This window comes from Pelecanus crispus, chromosome 4, assembly GCF_030463565.1.
Source record: "Pelecanus crispus isolate bPelCri1 chromosome 4, bPelCri1.pri, whole genome shotgun sequence".
NCBI lineage: Eukaryota > Metazoa > Chordata > Aves > Pelecaniformes > Pelecanidae > Pelecanus > Pelecanus crispus.
The window spans coordinates 1,725,178-1,739,717 of NC_134646.1; the positions used below are offsets into that span (position 1 = coordinate 1,725,178).

At 46.5% G+C, this 14,540-nt stretch overlaps 1 protein-coding gene across 1 annotated transcript in view; it reads left to right on the forward strand.

Annotated features, from left to right (window-relative positions):
- ADAMTS3 (ADAM metallopeptidase with thrombospondin type 1 motif 3) overlaps nt 1-14,540 on the forward strand; it is a 135,430-nt gene that overhangs the window by 7,201 nt on the left and 113,689 nt on the right. The window contains exon 3 of the mRNA XM_075709383.1: nt 2,896-3,296. Within this exon, the coding sequence (XP_075565498.1) occupies nt 2,896-3,296 (401 nt within the window). The remainder of the gene's footprint in view (nt 1-2,895; nt 3,297-14,540) is intronic.

Genomic DNA, 14,540 nt, shown 5'->3' on the forward strand with positions numbered 1-14,540 from the left:
TATGTCCTACTAGTACCGTGCATTGCTTTTCTGTCAAATCCCTCAGCGACTGGCACAAAAGAAAACTGGAGAAAAAGCAGTTACGTGAAGCCATTAGGAACATTTTCCTGCTAAAGCTACTCGCTGAATGCGTGAATCTCTTAAAATAAGCAGGCACTGCTACCAGAAGAGAGCAACTAGCTGCTGAGCTTCTTCTCTATTAATTCTCAGTTCAAGTGTGATTTGCGCTGGGAGTGGGTAAAATTCAGCTCATTTAACTAAGTATATTTATTTGAGGAATTCTCAGTGGCACTTAGTGGTAGCATCTGGGCTCACCGATCGTGGAGCTTTTAAATGAAAAGTGTCGGTAATATCACTCTAATAACTCTTTAGCCAGTTCTCTCGGGAAGGGAAGAGCTGGGGGATGATTATTTCTGCGCTAAGTGTCTTTTTTTTAACTCTCACGCAGCCTAATACACGGGCAAGAAGGCTCAGGCTTTGGCCCAGGTCTTAGCGGCAGTTTGGCCCACATCTTGACCTGGCCCGGGAATGCCTCTCCTTCTCCTTGCTACAGGATGCAGATTGGGCACCGAGTGTCCTGATGACTTCCAGATTACAAAGGTCTCACAGGAAAGATAAACTCATTCAAGGGACGTGCTTTACAGTGGTGTGAAATGACGTTAAGGCAACGGGAAACACATGTGTGCGCCCTGCTGCAGGGCTGCAAAGGTGGTATGGTAACAGGAGAAGACCTTTCTCTGAGCAAGAGAGAAGATTCTCTTCCTTTTCTCATCACTGCCTAAGAATAACAGAGTGGAGAAGGAAAAAAAAAAACCTCTCTTAGGCTAATAATGCTATTTTCAGGATACAGGTGAGGGACTACACAGAATGAGGTTTTTTTGGGGGGTGGAGGGAGGCTGTTGTATTCGCTTAGGCAAATCCAGAACCCAACTGGAAGGTTTCCAGCCAGCTACTGTTGCTGCTAATTAGACAGGAATCCCGAGCTGACCGGCGGGAACCACAAAAAAATGATAGGTGAGCGGGGCTTTCCTCGCTGTTGCCTTTTTCCTGCTGTGGCTTTGCTTGCTCGGCCAGTGCCTCTGCGGAAGCTGGGTAGCTGCGGGCTAACTTCTTAACTTCTGCTCGTAATCGGTTGCCCACGGCCTTGCCTGGCCGCGGGGTCCGGGTCCCCGGGGTGCTCTGACACTGACTGGAGGTATTACAGCAGGGACGTCTCCTGGGAAGCGCGCCTTGCGTGTAGGACACGTCGCCTTAGCTGAGGCTCGTGCCACCGAGCTTCTGGAATATTGCCTGAGGATTTCTGTAGCGCGATCAATGGAGCGCGGTTTTGCTGGGTTTATAGCTTCTATGTTTGGCAGTCAAGTGCAGGATTTAGGTACCAATCTGTAAAGGTCTTGTGTTGGGTTTTTTTTAAATAATGGGCTTCTCCGTTGTGATTGAACACCGTTACTCAAGTTAGGCGAAGAGGAAAGGCAGTAGCAAGATGCTGGGTGAGGGGATTTGTTAGAGGAGATCTGTAGAGGGGAAAGCTACTGCTTATACCACTGCTGACGTCGATTAATTCATCAGCGGTGTGTGATAGCCACTGGATTCTTCTCCCGATTTCCATTTTGTAAGACTGCAGAAATACGTATGCAAATTGCAGTTATAACCAAGCATGGCACTTGATTTCCAAAAATCTTAGAATCGTAGAATCGTTTAGCTTGGAAAAGCCCTTTAAGATCATCCAGTCCAACCATTAGCCTACACTACCAAGTCTACTCTAAGCCAATCAAGGGTAGACCAGACTGAACCATGTCCCCAAGTGCCACCTCTGCCCGTTTTTTGAACACAAAGCTTAATGGAGGTCTTGACACAGGAGCAAGCAATTCTGTTTAAGGTGTATGAAGGAGTTGCGTGGCATTTCTTACACGAGAATTCAGAAGGGTCGCAGCCTCTTCGGTGGCTCTTAAGCAAACCTAAACCCCGGGAACTCCCCAGATAAATGTAAATGAGTATTTCAGGGTTTTTCTCTGTAAGTTTTATGAAAATACCGTCATGAAAGACCTGCTTCATGAAAATGTTGGCATGTGGAGGGTATTTTGCATGCGCTTAATGTGTATCCCAGCATCTGTGGCGCGTGTTTATTTGAGGTGCGTAACTGGGCACAGCTTCTTGTGTTTGCCCACCCTGGCGCGCTCCATACGCTTTCCCTGCAGACGAAGTGGCCTCCTCTCACCTTATCCTTGGTTTGTTGTACCTTGCTTAACACGATGATGTGTCAAACGCTTTTCTTCTACTTCTTTCTTACGTGTCCTCTCAGTGTCTGCGTAAAAGCGGGTGCAAAGCATTTTTATAATAACAATTGGTGGCGTTCAGAGAATTAAAGGCCTTGCTGTAGGGTACCCAAGGGAAGATTTATAAGCTTGAGTGTTCTAGCTAGAGAGCAGGGCCACGTACCTTGCATTGCCCCCATTAGATTGGTGTGCTTATACCCAGACTAGCTACCTAGGAGATAATTTAACGCACCTTGGTGTGGTAAGTGGCACTGTCCCCAGTTAAAAACAGGGTTTTATCGTTCTTCAGCTGAACTTGTCGGTAGAGTGATTTAGAGTAGCTTGAGCGGGAATCCTAAATTGGGAATTTTGGAAGGGGAGGTGTGAGGCGGAGGGGTCCTACGCACGTGGCATTTGCCGGTGGCCGGAACCCGGGGTAGCTGTGGTGTGCTGTGCAGTCCATGAGCTGCAGCTGGAGCGTAGCCCGTAACAGCCAAGGCGGTGGCCTGTTGCATCCCTGCGTTGCCATTTGTTCTGCTGACATGCCCTTCTGTAGCTGTGCCATCTGGTCTTCAGCCTTCAGGCTCGTTCCATGCTCTTGTTCTAATTTTAGTTTGGTTTTGGGTATTTCTCTTGGCAGAATTACGAAAAAGCAGACCGAGACCGTATGGGTTAGTGATTCCAATTAGTACTGATGCAGACGGAAGCTACATCTCCAATATCCTCTCTGCAAGTCACCAAAGAAGATCAACGCGGGAGGTATCCCAAAGCCCCAAACAGCTGTATTTTAATGTCACCGCGTTTGGAAGGGAGTTCCATCTCCGGCTGAAACCCAACACTCGTTTAGTGGCTCCCGAGGCGGTAGTGGAGTGGTACGAAGACTCGGTGGAAACTGGAAACGATGCTGGTAACGCGAGTCAGACTAGAACTGCTACAGAGCGATTATGGAAAAGAGAGCCCCTGTGGACCAACTGCGCCTACGTGGGAGACATAACTGACATCCCCGGAGCTTCTGTTGCTATTAGCAATTGTGATGGTCTGGTAAGGCTTATTTAATGGCATTCATGTCTGGTATTTTACCACTTTGTACACAGCTTTTGTTGCTTTTAACTGCACATTGCTAATGATATCGTTTAAAGAACTTCATTTCTTAAAGATCTTCGTACAGATGTCTCAGTACATATTGACGTATACAAGTCCTACTGCTTTATTCTGGGATCGTTTCTCTGAGTTTGATGAGCAAAGTCCTGAATGTCACTGGTGTGAGAGAGAGAAACCAAACCTACATCTTGTTGGGGTTCATTTTTACTTTCATGAGGTGTTACAAATGGGAAAATTAATAATGAAGGCACTTTCAGACTTAAAAGACGACACGTTGGTGAGCGAATGCAGAATTTGGCGTCCAGATCGTCACCGTGTGTGTACTTCTCAGGTAGCAAAATCGCGGCCTGCCCTGTAGTCCAAGAATAGCAACAGATTTAAGTTTTAAAGGGTTTATTTATAAAATAAGCATGCTTTTTGTTTTCTTACATGCAGTTTTGTTTCATCAGAAGGTGTCGTATGAGAATTGAGTGGTTCACATCTATAAACGGTTCGTTCTCAAAAGTGCGCTGGCCCGATTGCTGCGTTCGTTGAAAACGCGCAGTATTTCGCTGCGGCTTCGGCAGATGCAATGACCGGCTTGGCGCACAAATCCCATATTGAAAGCCTGGGCATATATTGAGTACACATACCATTCGTTAATTCAATCATGCGGTAAAGAAAGCTAACAATACTTACCTTGTACTCTTTAAGTAGCAGGAGCAGTGGTGGAACACGACTGCAACATGCAGGAAGATTAATGTAGTGGTTACTCTACTGCTGTTCAGGAGAGGAATCATATGAACAAGTCTGCAACAAGTATCCCTTCTTGGAAATAGGTTTCCCTCTTCCCGTCACATGCCACATGTTAATGATTGGATTCTATTTTGCGATAAGTACTGGCTGCAAACCTCCCTAGCTCTGCAGCGTGCCTCAGTCGCTGTACAGGTAACGCGCAAAGTCTCAAACTCCTGATTCAGAGCTTAGGGCTATGCACAGCCAAACTCCTTGACTCTCCTTACTTAAAGAAAGGAAATACTGGTGCTGTTTTCATCTGAGGTGATCAGCTAATGTCAGTTTGGTGTGGGTTTTATGGTTTTGTTTTGGTTTTGGATATTTGGGGTTTGTTTTTTTGGTGTTTTTTGTTTTTTTTTTTAAGGAGAATCTGTTGGCAGTGTGTTGTGGTTACAAAGGCTGTGCAGACATCTGCCTGGGCAGATACGGCCTCAGATACAGTTCTTCATATGAATGAGACCCTCGGGTTGAGAGCTGTATTTTAGCAGCCACCCTGAATCCTTGTGTGAAGCGAGACAGCACTTTAAGACAATAAATTGGATTAGATGGAATTAGATTAAGGAGTACAGCAGCTTCGGCAGAGATTGCCGTGTGGCTGACAAGCTGCTCGCGTTGTGTTTTCAGTTAGCTGCAATGAAGCAGTTGCTGTCTTCACAAACCTCCACGTGTGTAAGACAGCAGATACCGGCGGGGTCCTAAGTGAAGAACAGGAGAGTTCTTGGCTGTGTGGCTTACTGCCACTCTTTTCCCATAGCACCCAGGAGAAGCTGTTCACGTGCTTGCCATGGTTTTAGGGGCCGGACTAGGACAACATGTGCTTTTTGTTTGAGGGGGAGAGTGGGAAAATGCTCCGGAGTCACTGTTGTCTTTGTTCATCTCAACCCAAGCTGTCTCATGCAGTCTTTGAGGGGCTTCTTCAAGCTCCTGAGCCACCCACCACGTGGCAGGGTTGGAGACCGACGCTGGAGCACAGACGTGGTCTGAAGCCGTCGTGACTCCGCTCCCTGCCCGTGCTGCTTTCGCACCCATCTTGCCGGGACCCGGCCTCGGCTGCCGCTCTGGCTGCTTTGCTGCCTGCTGCTTTGCTGCCTGCTGCTTTGCTGCCTGCTGCTTTGCTGCCTGCTGCTTTGCTGCCTGCTGCTTTGCTGCCTGGGGACGCCCTGGCTGGCAGAGAGCTGCTGCGGTGGCTTTAGTGCTCCGTGTTTTGGGCAACGAGCGTGAGAACAGCTCACGTGTTGAAAAGCAACTTTTTGAGCGCTTTTGCTTGCTTGCTTCACCTAGCCGTTGTGTCTTTTGGCGCTCTGAGTGTGAAATAAATAAATAATCCTGAAGATCGAGGGGATTTCAGATTTAATTTTCTTTTTTTTTTTTTTCCTCCCGCCAGCTCTAAGGTTAGCAGAAGTAACTTGAAGTTAGCATTTCTGGTTTCTCTGTTGCTGTACTATGCGTCTCTCAACCAACCTAGAATATTTGATCCTCGGTGTATCCTAAAGATGTGAAGAGTGAGATAATAACGGCTTAACAGAAACTGGAACAAGAGTGAGAAATTCTAGGGCTGTGTGTCTATTGGAAAGATTTATTTTCAACTTCAAAGGAATTTAGACGCTCTCCAGTGTAGCCAGCTAGGTTTTTACCTTCTGGGAGAAAGTCAAGGGAATCACTGTGGTAGCAATTCGCTCCATGTATAGCTTATAAAAGACATTTGATATAATAAGTAACAGAATAAAAACACTTGGCTTGCCACAAGTTAGCGAAAGACCTCGCAAACTTGATGTTGTGCATAAGGAGATTTTTAACCACAACTCGTAAGACACCTGCTGATAGTGGGGCAAAATTGTGTCTTGTGTGCATGTGTACTTGTACTTCATAGACACTGCTGAATTTTGTACTGTTTAGGCTTTGCTCTCAGCACTGGATGTATGGTTATGAGGAACAGCAGGATGCTAGATTTTGATTGCTTGGTTGTAAATATATGGAATAATTGGCGTTTGCGCTAGTAAAGCAAGATTTTGCCCATGGTCTCTTCCTGAATCTGAACTTACATTTAAAAACCAAAATATTTGAACACTTTTGTTTTGAAATAGTTTACATATCTACTTTTGCGCTAAAAGTCATCCACGTGCCATCAGTTTTGCAAATTCCAGTCTTGACATCTGCTTAGTATCCCTTGAAAACAACCCTGTTTGTTTAAAAAATCGCATGCATGTGCGTGCACTTGTCATAGCAAAAACCCACTTCATTAGTCATGTAGAAGCTGCCTGTTGTTTTTATTACTGCGTTTCAGAAAGCTGGTGCTTCCACAGCTTTCTATTGTATATTTCTGCTGTTGTTTTGGTCAAAATAGCAATATTTATTGTTGCAATAATTACAGTGTTTATCAAATACTTGCCAGAGTTGCAGCAAAACTTGCAACTGAGTTACTCATCAAGCAGAATCATCCCTCAGAGTTCAGATGGCGCGTGGAGCAGTCCTACCTTGCCTCGCTTCAGGAGGATTGCGTAGTTTGTAGCGCCTCGCAGAATTTAGCCTTCGGGTAATGGATCACTGGTACCTACTGTAGTTACTGCTGCTTTTATCTACTCCCTCTGTTCACGTTACTCAAGCTTGCTCTGCAGCGGCAGTCTTTTGAAGTTCAGATGGTGCTGTCGTAATGCAGAAATGTTGAGCCAACGTTGGGAAGGGAAGAGTGCTGATGAAAAACCTGATACTTTTCCTGGAAGTTTATCCTGGTGTCATGCGGACAGTCTTCAGCTGGAAGTAACAGCATCCTTGGGCTCTGGGGGCTTGAGAAATTGAATCATAGAATCATCGAATCGTTTAGGTTGGAAAAGACCTTTAAGATCATCCAGTCCAACCATTAACCTACACTACCAAGTCTACTCTAAGCCAATCAAGGGTAGACTAGACTGAACCATGTCCCCAAGTGCCACATCTGCCCGTTTTTGAACGCTTCCAGGGATGGGGACTCCACCACCTCTCTGGGCAGCCTGTTCCAATGCTTGACCACCCTTTCCGTAAAGAATTTTTTCCTAGTTTCCAACCTAAACCTCCCCTGGCGCAAATTGAAGCCTATGATCTCTTACCAGAGAAGGGTAAAAGGAGAAAAGCTCGTAACAACTGTGATCTGCAGATGGTAAAATTGGAGTTTCACAGACAGCAGCCTAGATTTAAGTCCACTGATTGATCCCTTGCCTTTTCTTTAGTTGGCGTTGGTGTAGTAAGCGCTCAGAGGCAGGTGTGTGGTAACAATGGGAGGACGTACAATCGTGTGGGCATGACAAGGCCAGGCAGAAGGCTCCGCTTACCCAGACAGCGCTTGTGGGGTACCTGTGCTCCCCTCGCGTATTCGTAGTCCTTGAATTCTTGTGTTCCTGTGCCTCATTCTGCCCCCTTTCTGCTTTTCCTTCCTTTTAGTGCCTGTACAGTAACGTCTCACCACGGTACTCTTCTGCTGTCCATCTCGTTAGGCTCAGACTTACTAGGGGGAGTAAGTATTACTGAAGGTTCCGGCAAGCCTTCCTGCATGAGTTGCCCAGCCCCTTCCCTATTTACATCTGAGTAGCGTCTTCCCTTTTGTCCTCCATATAAAGATCAGATCATTCAAACGTGAAGAGCTTAATTTTATATATGTGATTTAGTATGTCAGATAGTGGTAATGGTGCCTTCTTAGAGATCCTTCCCAACCTTAATGATTCCTAGTTTTTACTTTCATTAAAAAATAATCCAGGCACCAAGCCAGGAAACATGAAATTACTACTCTCCCCTTAACTGGTTTAGTGGTGGACTTGGTAGTGTTGGGTTAATGGTTGGACTGGAGGATCTTAAAGGTCTTTTCCAACCTCAACGATTCTGTGATTCTCTCCTGGCTAACTGTGGGAGTGCGTTTTGTGTGTCTCTGCACTGAATGAAACGTTTAATGTAGGTTCCTAAGCAAGGTAGTTAATCTGCTCCCAGGTGAGCATATACCGGACAGGATTTTTGTGTCCAACTGGTGCGATAGGCTTCCTGTTCTCAGATGCCAAGGTGCTACTGGAGGTTTCACGGCTCAACTATTCAAAAGTTCCTAAAGTTTATCTGACCTTGTAATTTGTTGCTAAGAAAGTAAGTATGGGTATGCATCTAGAGGAGCGTATGGCTTAGCAAAGTGGGAGAATAACTGCAAGACGTTTGAGGAGCTAAGCTCAAAGCAGATTTGGCAGGTGGCAGTTCCACAGCTTGCTTATGGCTGGTGCAATGCTGGATCCCCTGTGGAAGAAGCAGAAAATGACCAGCCTCAAAAAAAACATTACCAATGTTTCAGGCTGTAAATAAACAGAGCACAGCACACTTAGCATTTAGAAATAAAAAAGTAAAAGTTTTAAATCAGCCTCTACCTTTTGTTGGAGAGAACATTACTTCGTTTTCTCAATTAGCTTTCTTCCTTGTTGTAACAAAGCCCAAACAGTTGTTGGTATGCGATGCCTTTCGACTGTACTTACACTTTGGACTGTGTTTTTATAGAGGTGTGCCTCCTTGTTTGAGTTGTGATCTGGTTTGTGTTCCCGTGTACGCAGTGCCAAGTGTGAATGCTGTCTTCTGTTTCCTGCAGAGCATTGTCCTGCCGTGTTTTAAGTGAAAGGGCCGCACCCATCGCGAGGAATCTTCACTCGCTATCTGAAGTCAAAGATTAAAATGTGACTTGTTTTGTTTATTGGAAAACCGTGGCCTCCAAGTCCAGGGCTGCATACGCTCATTTGGAAGTACAGTTGTTTGCAAATGAAAGCTCTTCAGTAGTCTGCCTGCTTTTTCGTGTTCAGCTGTCAAACCAGGGAAATCCTTGAAGACAGGCCAGCTGTCCAGAATAACAAAACCCAGACCTGCTCAGATCCGTCATTTGCAACAGATTATTCCTCACTTGCTTATTGTCATCCCTTTTTTCTAAGGATACGGAGACACGAAGAAGCTTGTGTGTGTCTTGATGATCGGTACTTTCACATGAGTTAATTGCAGCTGTTGGTATTTGGGGAGTTTTAGCGTATCCTCAGAGTTTGGTTTTGATGGTCTGACATGACAATCCCCCGGCACAGACCTCCTGAAATTAGGGGCTTCTTAAATGTTGGCCTTTAACTTTGTGTCTTAATTTCACCCTTTGTGAAGGGAAGCTGATGAGAGTTTCCTACCCTCGGTAGTTGTGGCATTCTTTTCATTAATGATTATAGACTTATTTGAGGTGTCTGCAGGGAAGGATGTAGAGAGATGCGCACAGTTACTTTCCTTGGGCAAATATGTTTGAAATACAGGCTGGAGTATCTCAGACTAGAGGTACTTGCACAAAGACTTAAGCCTTGGCTCAGGAAAAGCCTTAAAAATATGCTGAAGTTCAGGCGTGTGGTTAAGTGCGTGCCAGGATCTAAGCAGTTTCAGGGCGTCCTGATTTGTTTCAAATGCTTTGTTATTACCACTGTTCCATCAAGACTGAAGTATTAAGGCTTATTTTCTTGTTCTTGTCTTGGTACTAATGTATTGTTTCAACATGAGTCCCCCTCAGCTGGCAAGATGATGTTACTAAATGGAGAAAGAGCTTTCTAGGAGCTGGTGATATTTTATCTCAGTGTGTTAAAATAGCATTTTGGAGACAAGCGCTTGACCTGCTGCTGAGCGTCTGGTTCTAGCACGTGGGAAGCTCTTGATGAGGTTAATTCCAGCGTCCTAGAGAAGAGTATTATTAGGGACCGACTGTGGAGCAGGGCTGCTGTGGGAAGGTAATCGGAGCACCTGGAGCTCTGGGCGTGACGGCGGGGAGCGCGCAGTGGGGCGCAGCCGTAGGTGCGGGCGCTCTCAGGAGGGCTGGGATGTGGAGGCGCGAGGTGGGACCGTCCCCTCGGCCCCGGAGGTCTCTCCCCATTCCAGGCTGGGGGCTGCGTGGGAAGCCGTGCGCTTCCACCGCCCGGGCTGCGGCCGAGCGGACGTCTGGTAATCCAGTATTTCCTGGGAGCACCAAACACAGGAAAGCAGAGTAAGAGGCTAGGGAGCGAGAACAGCGTCCGGACGGCGTGCTGCTCTGTGTGGACGGCAGCGGTGTCTTGGACTGATCTCACGTTCTTATATTCAGGCTACCCTGCCCTATTGCGCACTTCCCACAGTAATTACATCCTTGCAGTGAACTCCCTTACCCTGCCACGCCTGTCCTTACCACTGGCGTTTTGCTGTACTTGGCAGCCCTGCGGACTTATTAACTGGGCTTGATAGGTTGCAGCTGCCTCTCTGGATAGACAGACCCCATGCGGTAACCTCAGCCCGTCCTCCCCGTTTGACTGAGCAGCCTTCGGTCACTGTCAGGGCTGCGCTTGGACTTCGTCCCTGTCACCTCTCCAGTACGTAGCGCTTCCCAGAGGCTCATACAGGCTTTTCAGACGTCGTAATCCATAGTAGAGAGGATTTCCTCAAAAGTTAGGAGCAACAGAAACTTGGAAAAACGCAGTGCCGTCGTGTCGCTTATTCAGGGCTTGAGGCTTCTTGCGTAAAACACTGAGGGAAGGAGTATTGAGAAAGGGAGGTGATGGTGAGTGAAGGAAAATGTCAGTATAGTGTAAAATATTATAATATAGAAATTCTTTTATATGTCTAGTTTGCTTCGGCTTGAAGTTGTCACTCAAAACAAGCGGGTACTTGGTCCTTGCTTTGTGTAGTGTAGTCCAGGTTTATGCAGATGGTTGCTCGAGCTCCATTTGTTTCTTCTTGTTTGTTTTTATAAGTTTTTCTAATGGGGCCAGATTTTGGCTAGTGATAGATTTGCCTCACTTCTTAGCCCTTGCATCTCCTCCTGCCTTGCCTTTCTCCCAGTCTCGCTCAGAACAAAGCGCCCTTGCCCACGTAAAACCTCCCTTTGCTTCCAAAGGTCTCATTGCAGCTCATTTTCATGAAGCTTTCTCTGTCACACTAAAATGCCAAAGAATTTGTACCTCCAAGACAAATACTGTAGGTAGATGGGTGAATTGCTTGGAAAGCATTTGCAAAAGATGTTGTGAGCAGGGAGAAGATCTGAGGCCTTGCAAGTCCCAGCTCAGCTCGTGCCCCTCTCTGCCTCCTGCCCTGTTCCTCAGGGAGCCTCAGCCCGTGACCAAAGTAAGATTAAACCCAACTGAAAAGAAAAATTTCCTTTTTCAGGCTGCAGAGAGAATCTCTTTGCTTCAGCAGGTAGTTTTAGAAACCTGTTGTTCATACCAACTTCTGGCTGCCTGTTCCAGGATGGCAAGTGGGGGAAACCTCCGTGCTTTGTACTTAGCCTACAAAGTAGGAAGTAGTAAAAAGGGTTATGCTCAGAGTTTCCGCTTGGTTGTATGCTTTACGTTTTCAAGGCTGATTGAACCGCTAAGTCCTCCGAAATTGTAATTTTCCTATGGGCTGCAGCTCCCTCTCCCTTTGTTCCAAGGATTGCGTGGTCATAGGAAAAACTGAATAGATATACAGTAGTACTGCTATGGGCTTAATGCAGATCAAATTGGGCCAAACTATAAGGAGCCCCACAAATTTCTTTCATAGCACGGAAATATGCGATCAGTTTGGATAATAGGTTTTCCAAATGGAGAAAGATGGCATGTATTTTTAAAATGGAGCACAAAAGCAAAAGGTCTGACGGTCTCTGTGACCTGAAGAAATCCCTCCTGCAAGAGCTGCTCTCCTCCTGCATGGAGAGGGACAGAAGCAGCCCTGTCCACTGCTGCTTCCCTCTGCAAAAGGTGCCGAGAAGAATGCCGGGTAAGGAAAAAGTGGCGGCGTGACCTGATCCGGTGAAATAAATAAAATGGATGAAGTGTACATAGTGCATCCCCGCAGCACGGTCCCCGTCTGTCCGACTGGTGATACACCAGCTCCTGCCTGGAGGCATGCATCAGCAGCAGGATTACGGATCTTTTGGGCCTTGAGTATGAATCAGAACTAAGAAAATCCCATCTGAGAAAAGGGATCATGGACAAATTTGAGGTTGTTTTTGTTTTTGTTTTTTTTTTTTTGTAGCTCCTCCTCTCCGGTAGCCTTCCCCAAACATGATTTCTCACTGGGAGAAGGAAAGAGCAAGAACTGGGACTGTAAGCAGACTTCAGCGAGGTATTTGAAGTCTGCCTTGGAAGTAGCTCAGTTTTCGCCCTCATCACTTTGATCACAGTCATTTCTTGCTTAAAACCAGGGCTGGTGATTCCTGACAAACCATCGGGCTGCAGGAGCCTACGTGGGTCCTCCAGGCCCCAGCCAGGCTTTATGGGCAACACTGCTGTCATACGGATGTTGGAGTTAGTCGAGATGTCTGTATGCAACACTGCAGCATTTTTTTTAAAGTTTTTTTCAAGGGGCTCGACAGTCTCCTATATTGGCTGTTCAAAGATTAAATGCTCCAAGTTCCTTCTTCATCTATGCCATGGTGCAAGTGATGCTTGATCAGAAAAAAAGGGGGGGAAAAATAACCCTTTTGGGGGGGCAAAAAAAAAAGTGTTTTAATAGTGTTTGTTGTTATTTTTGATCGAGAAATTAGGTTTTTCTTACTTAACAGCATGTCCATTTGAACATTAATGTATTTATGAATTTTCCACATTATTAGCCAGGTAAAATACATCTGAACGTATCGCTTAATGCTGAGTGCATTTGGCTTCAGAGCGGTCCGTCTGGCAGCACAAATTCAAGATGACACAGGTTTAAACTGTGTGTAAACCTACTAGATAATAGTTACGTGTGTATCTGTCTGAAATCCCGAGGGCTGTCCCAACCTGGTTTTGTCAAGGTCGCGGTATCTGTGGTGAAGACCCTGGGACTGGTTACCTTCTGCACGTTTTAAGGCGAGCGTTGCGTCGGCACAAACGCGTTTCCCGGACCTCTGTCGCAGGGGAGAGCTGGGCATCCCTGGCTTTATCAGAAAAGAAGGTATTTAAAGTACAAAGCTACTGAGCAATTTTTTCTGGCACTTGAATCGCCCTTGAATCCTTCTCTGCTCGGTCCTCCCGCCCTGTTCCAGTAAGACCGTGGTGTCCGCTCCCCAGCCGCCTGGAAGGGTTCCCCCCTCGGTGTTTGGGGGTGGCTGCGTGGGCCCATGCACCTATACGTGCACGTGTGAATATTTTAGAGAGAGAGAAACCTTCTGCTCCTCAAGGGTTGTGCGGCAGTTAGACTTGAAAATAGCATTTATTAGATTTTTTTATAGTTTATTTTAAAATATTTTTCATGTGGCGTATTTTAAGGAAAGGAGGTCTGGGTAAAGTAGTGTATTTTAAGTCCACGCGTCCCCGGCTGGAGGTGTTGTGTCTTAAAAGGCAGAGTGACTGTGTTCTTATCATCTTTCTTTGCTTACTCTTCGTTTCACCGATGGAGTAGCTTAGAGACGAGAAAGTGGTTAAGCTGTGAAAGGGGTGCTTGTTTATGGCTATGAATATGTGAAAATAAACATCTCTCATGCGTGGATTTGGACAAGTTGGAGTTTATATTGCAACAGGGTGTCCCTACAGAACAGTTGTGGTTTTACAGCCCTTCTTGAGCTAATCTTAATGGAAAATAAATTTGGCGAAGCTGGTCCTTTGCCCTTGTATGTAGAGAACACCTATGCTAGCGTTTCTGTGGTATGGGTGCTCTGCAGAGGGAAGAAGAAAAAGTTGCCCTATTTCTGTATAATCCAACAAAAAACATTATCCCTTCGTTTTACACCAAGAATACCACCGAGTCCATTCTTGAGTCCGGATTTTTCCAGACTGCAGAGCCCAGGAGGAGCAGGAGTGGGTGCTGGAGGCTTCTCGGTCCTGTCGCGGGCAGCGGTGGGTGTGATGGAGTTGGCATTGCCAGTGCTGCCCTGGGTGTCACATCTGTATCTGATTCACAAACTCCCCAGTACCGAGTGTCCTCCTCCTGGCACTTGCTTTTCTTAAATAACCTGTTTCGTGAATAGCAACATAGTGAAATTCAGTACTCGCTTCATCCGTAAGTATCACTGTGTAATAAATAAACTTCTGCTGGCATTTGGGATTAGGTAGCGTGTGGCTGAAAAATGAGGTTGGTCTGAGGCTCGAGCTGCTCCCGCTCGCTGGAAGCGGCGCCGTTACGCTGCCGGGGTTTAGCGACGGCTTGCTGTGGCATCCCAAACAGGCTTTCAGCCTCCTCGGGAGCAATTTGCGGTCGCTCCAGGGCAGAAGCCGTGACGAAGGGTATTGCAGGATGCATCCTTTGATAGTCGTCCCTTGCTGATGCCAGACCACCTCCTGCTTTCCAAGACAGAGCAGGGCTTACGGGGGGACATCCCCTGCCGTGGGGCCCCGGCTGCAGCTGGAGGCTTTGGCTGCTGAAGCCTGCTGCCGTCATCTGGGGCACTGCCGTCAGCATCCATCCTCCAGGGTTCGGCTCTTCGGTGGATCGGTGTCCTGGTTTCAGCTGGGATAGAGTTAATTTTCTTCCTAG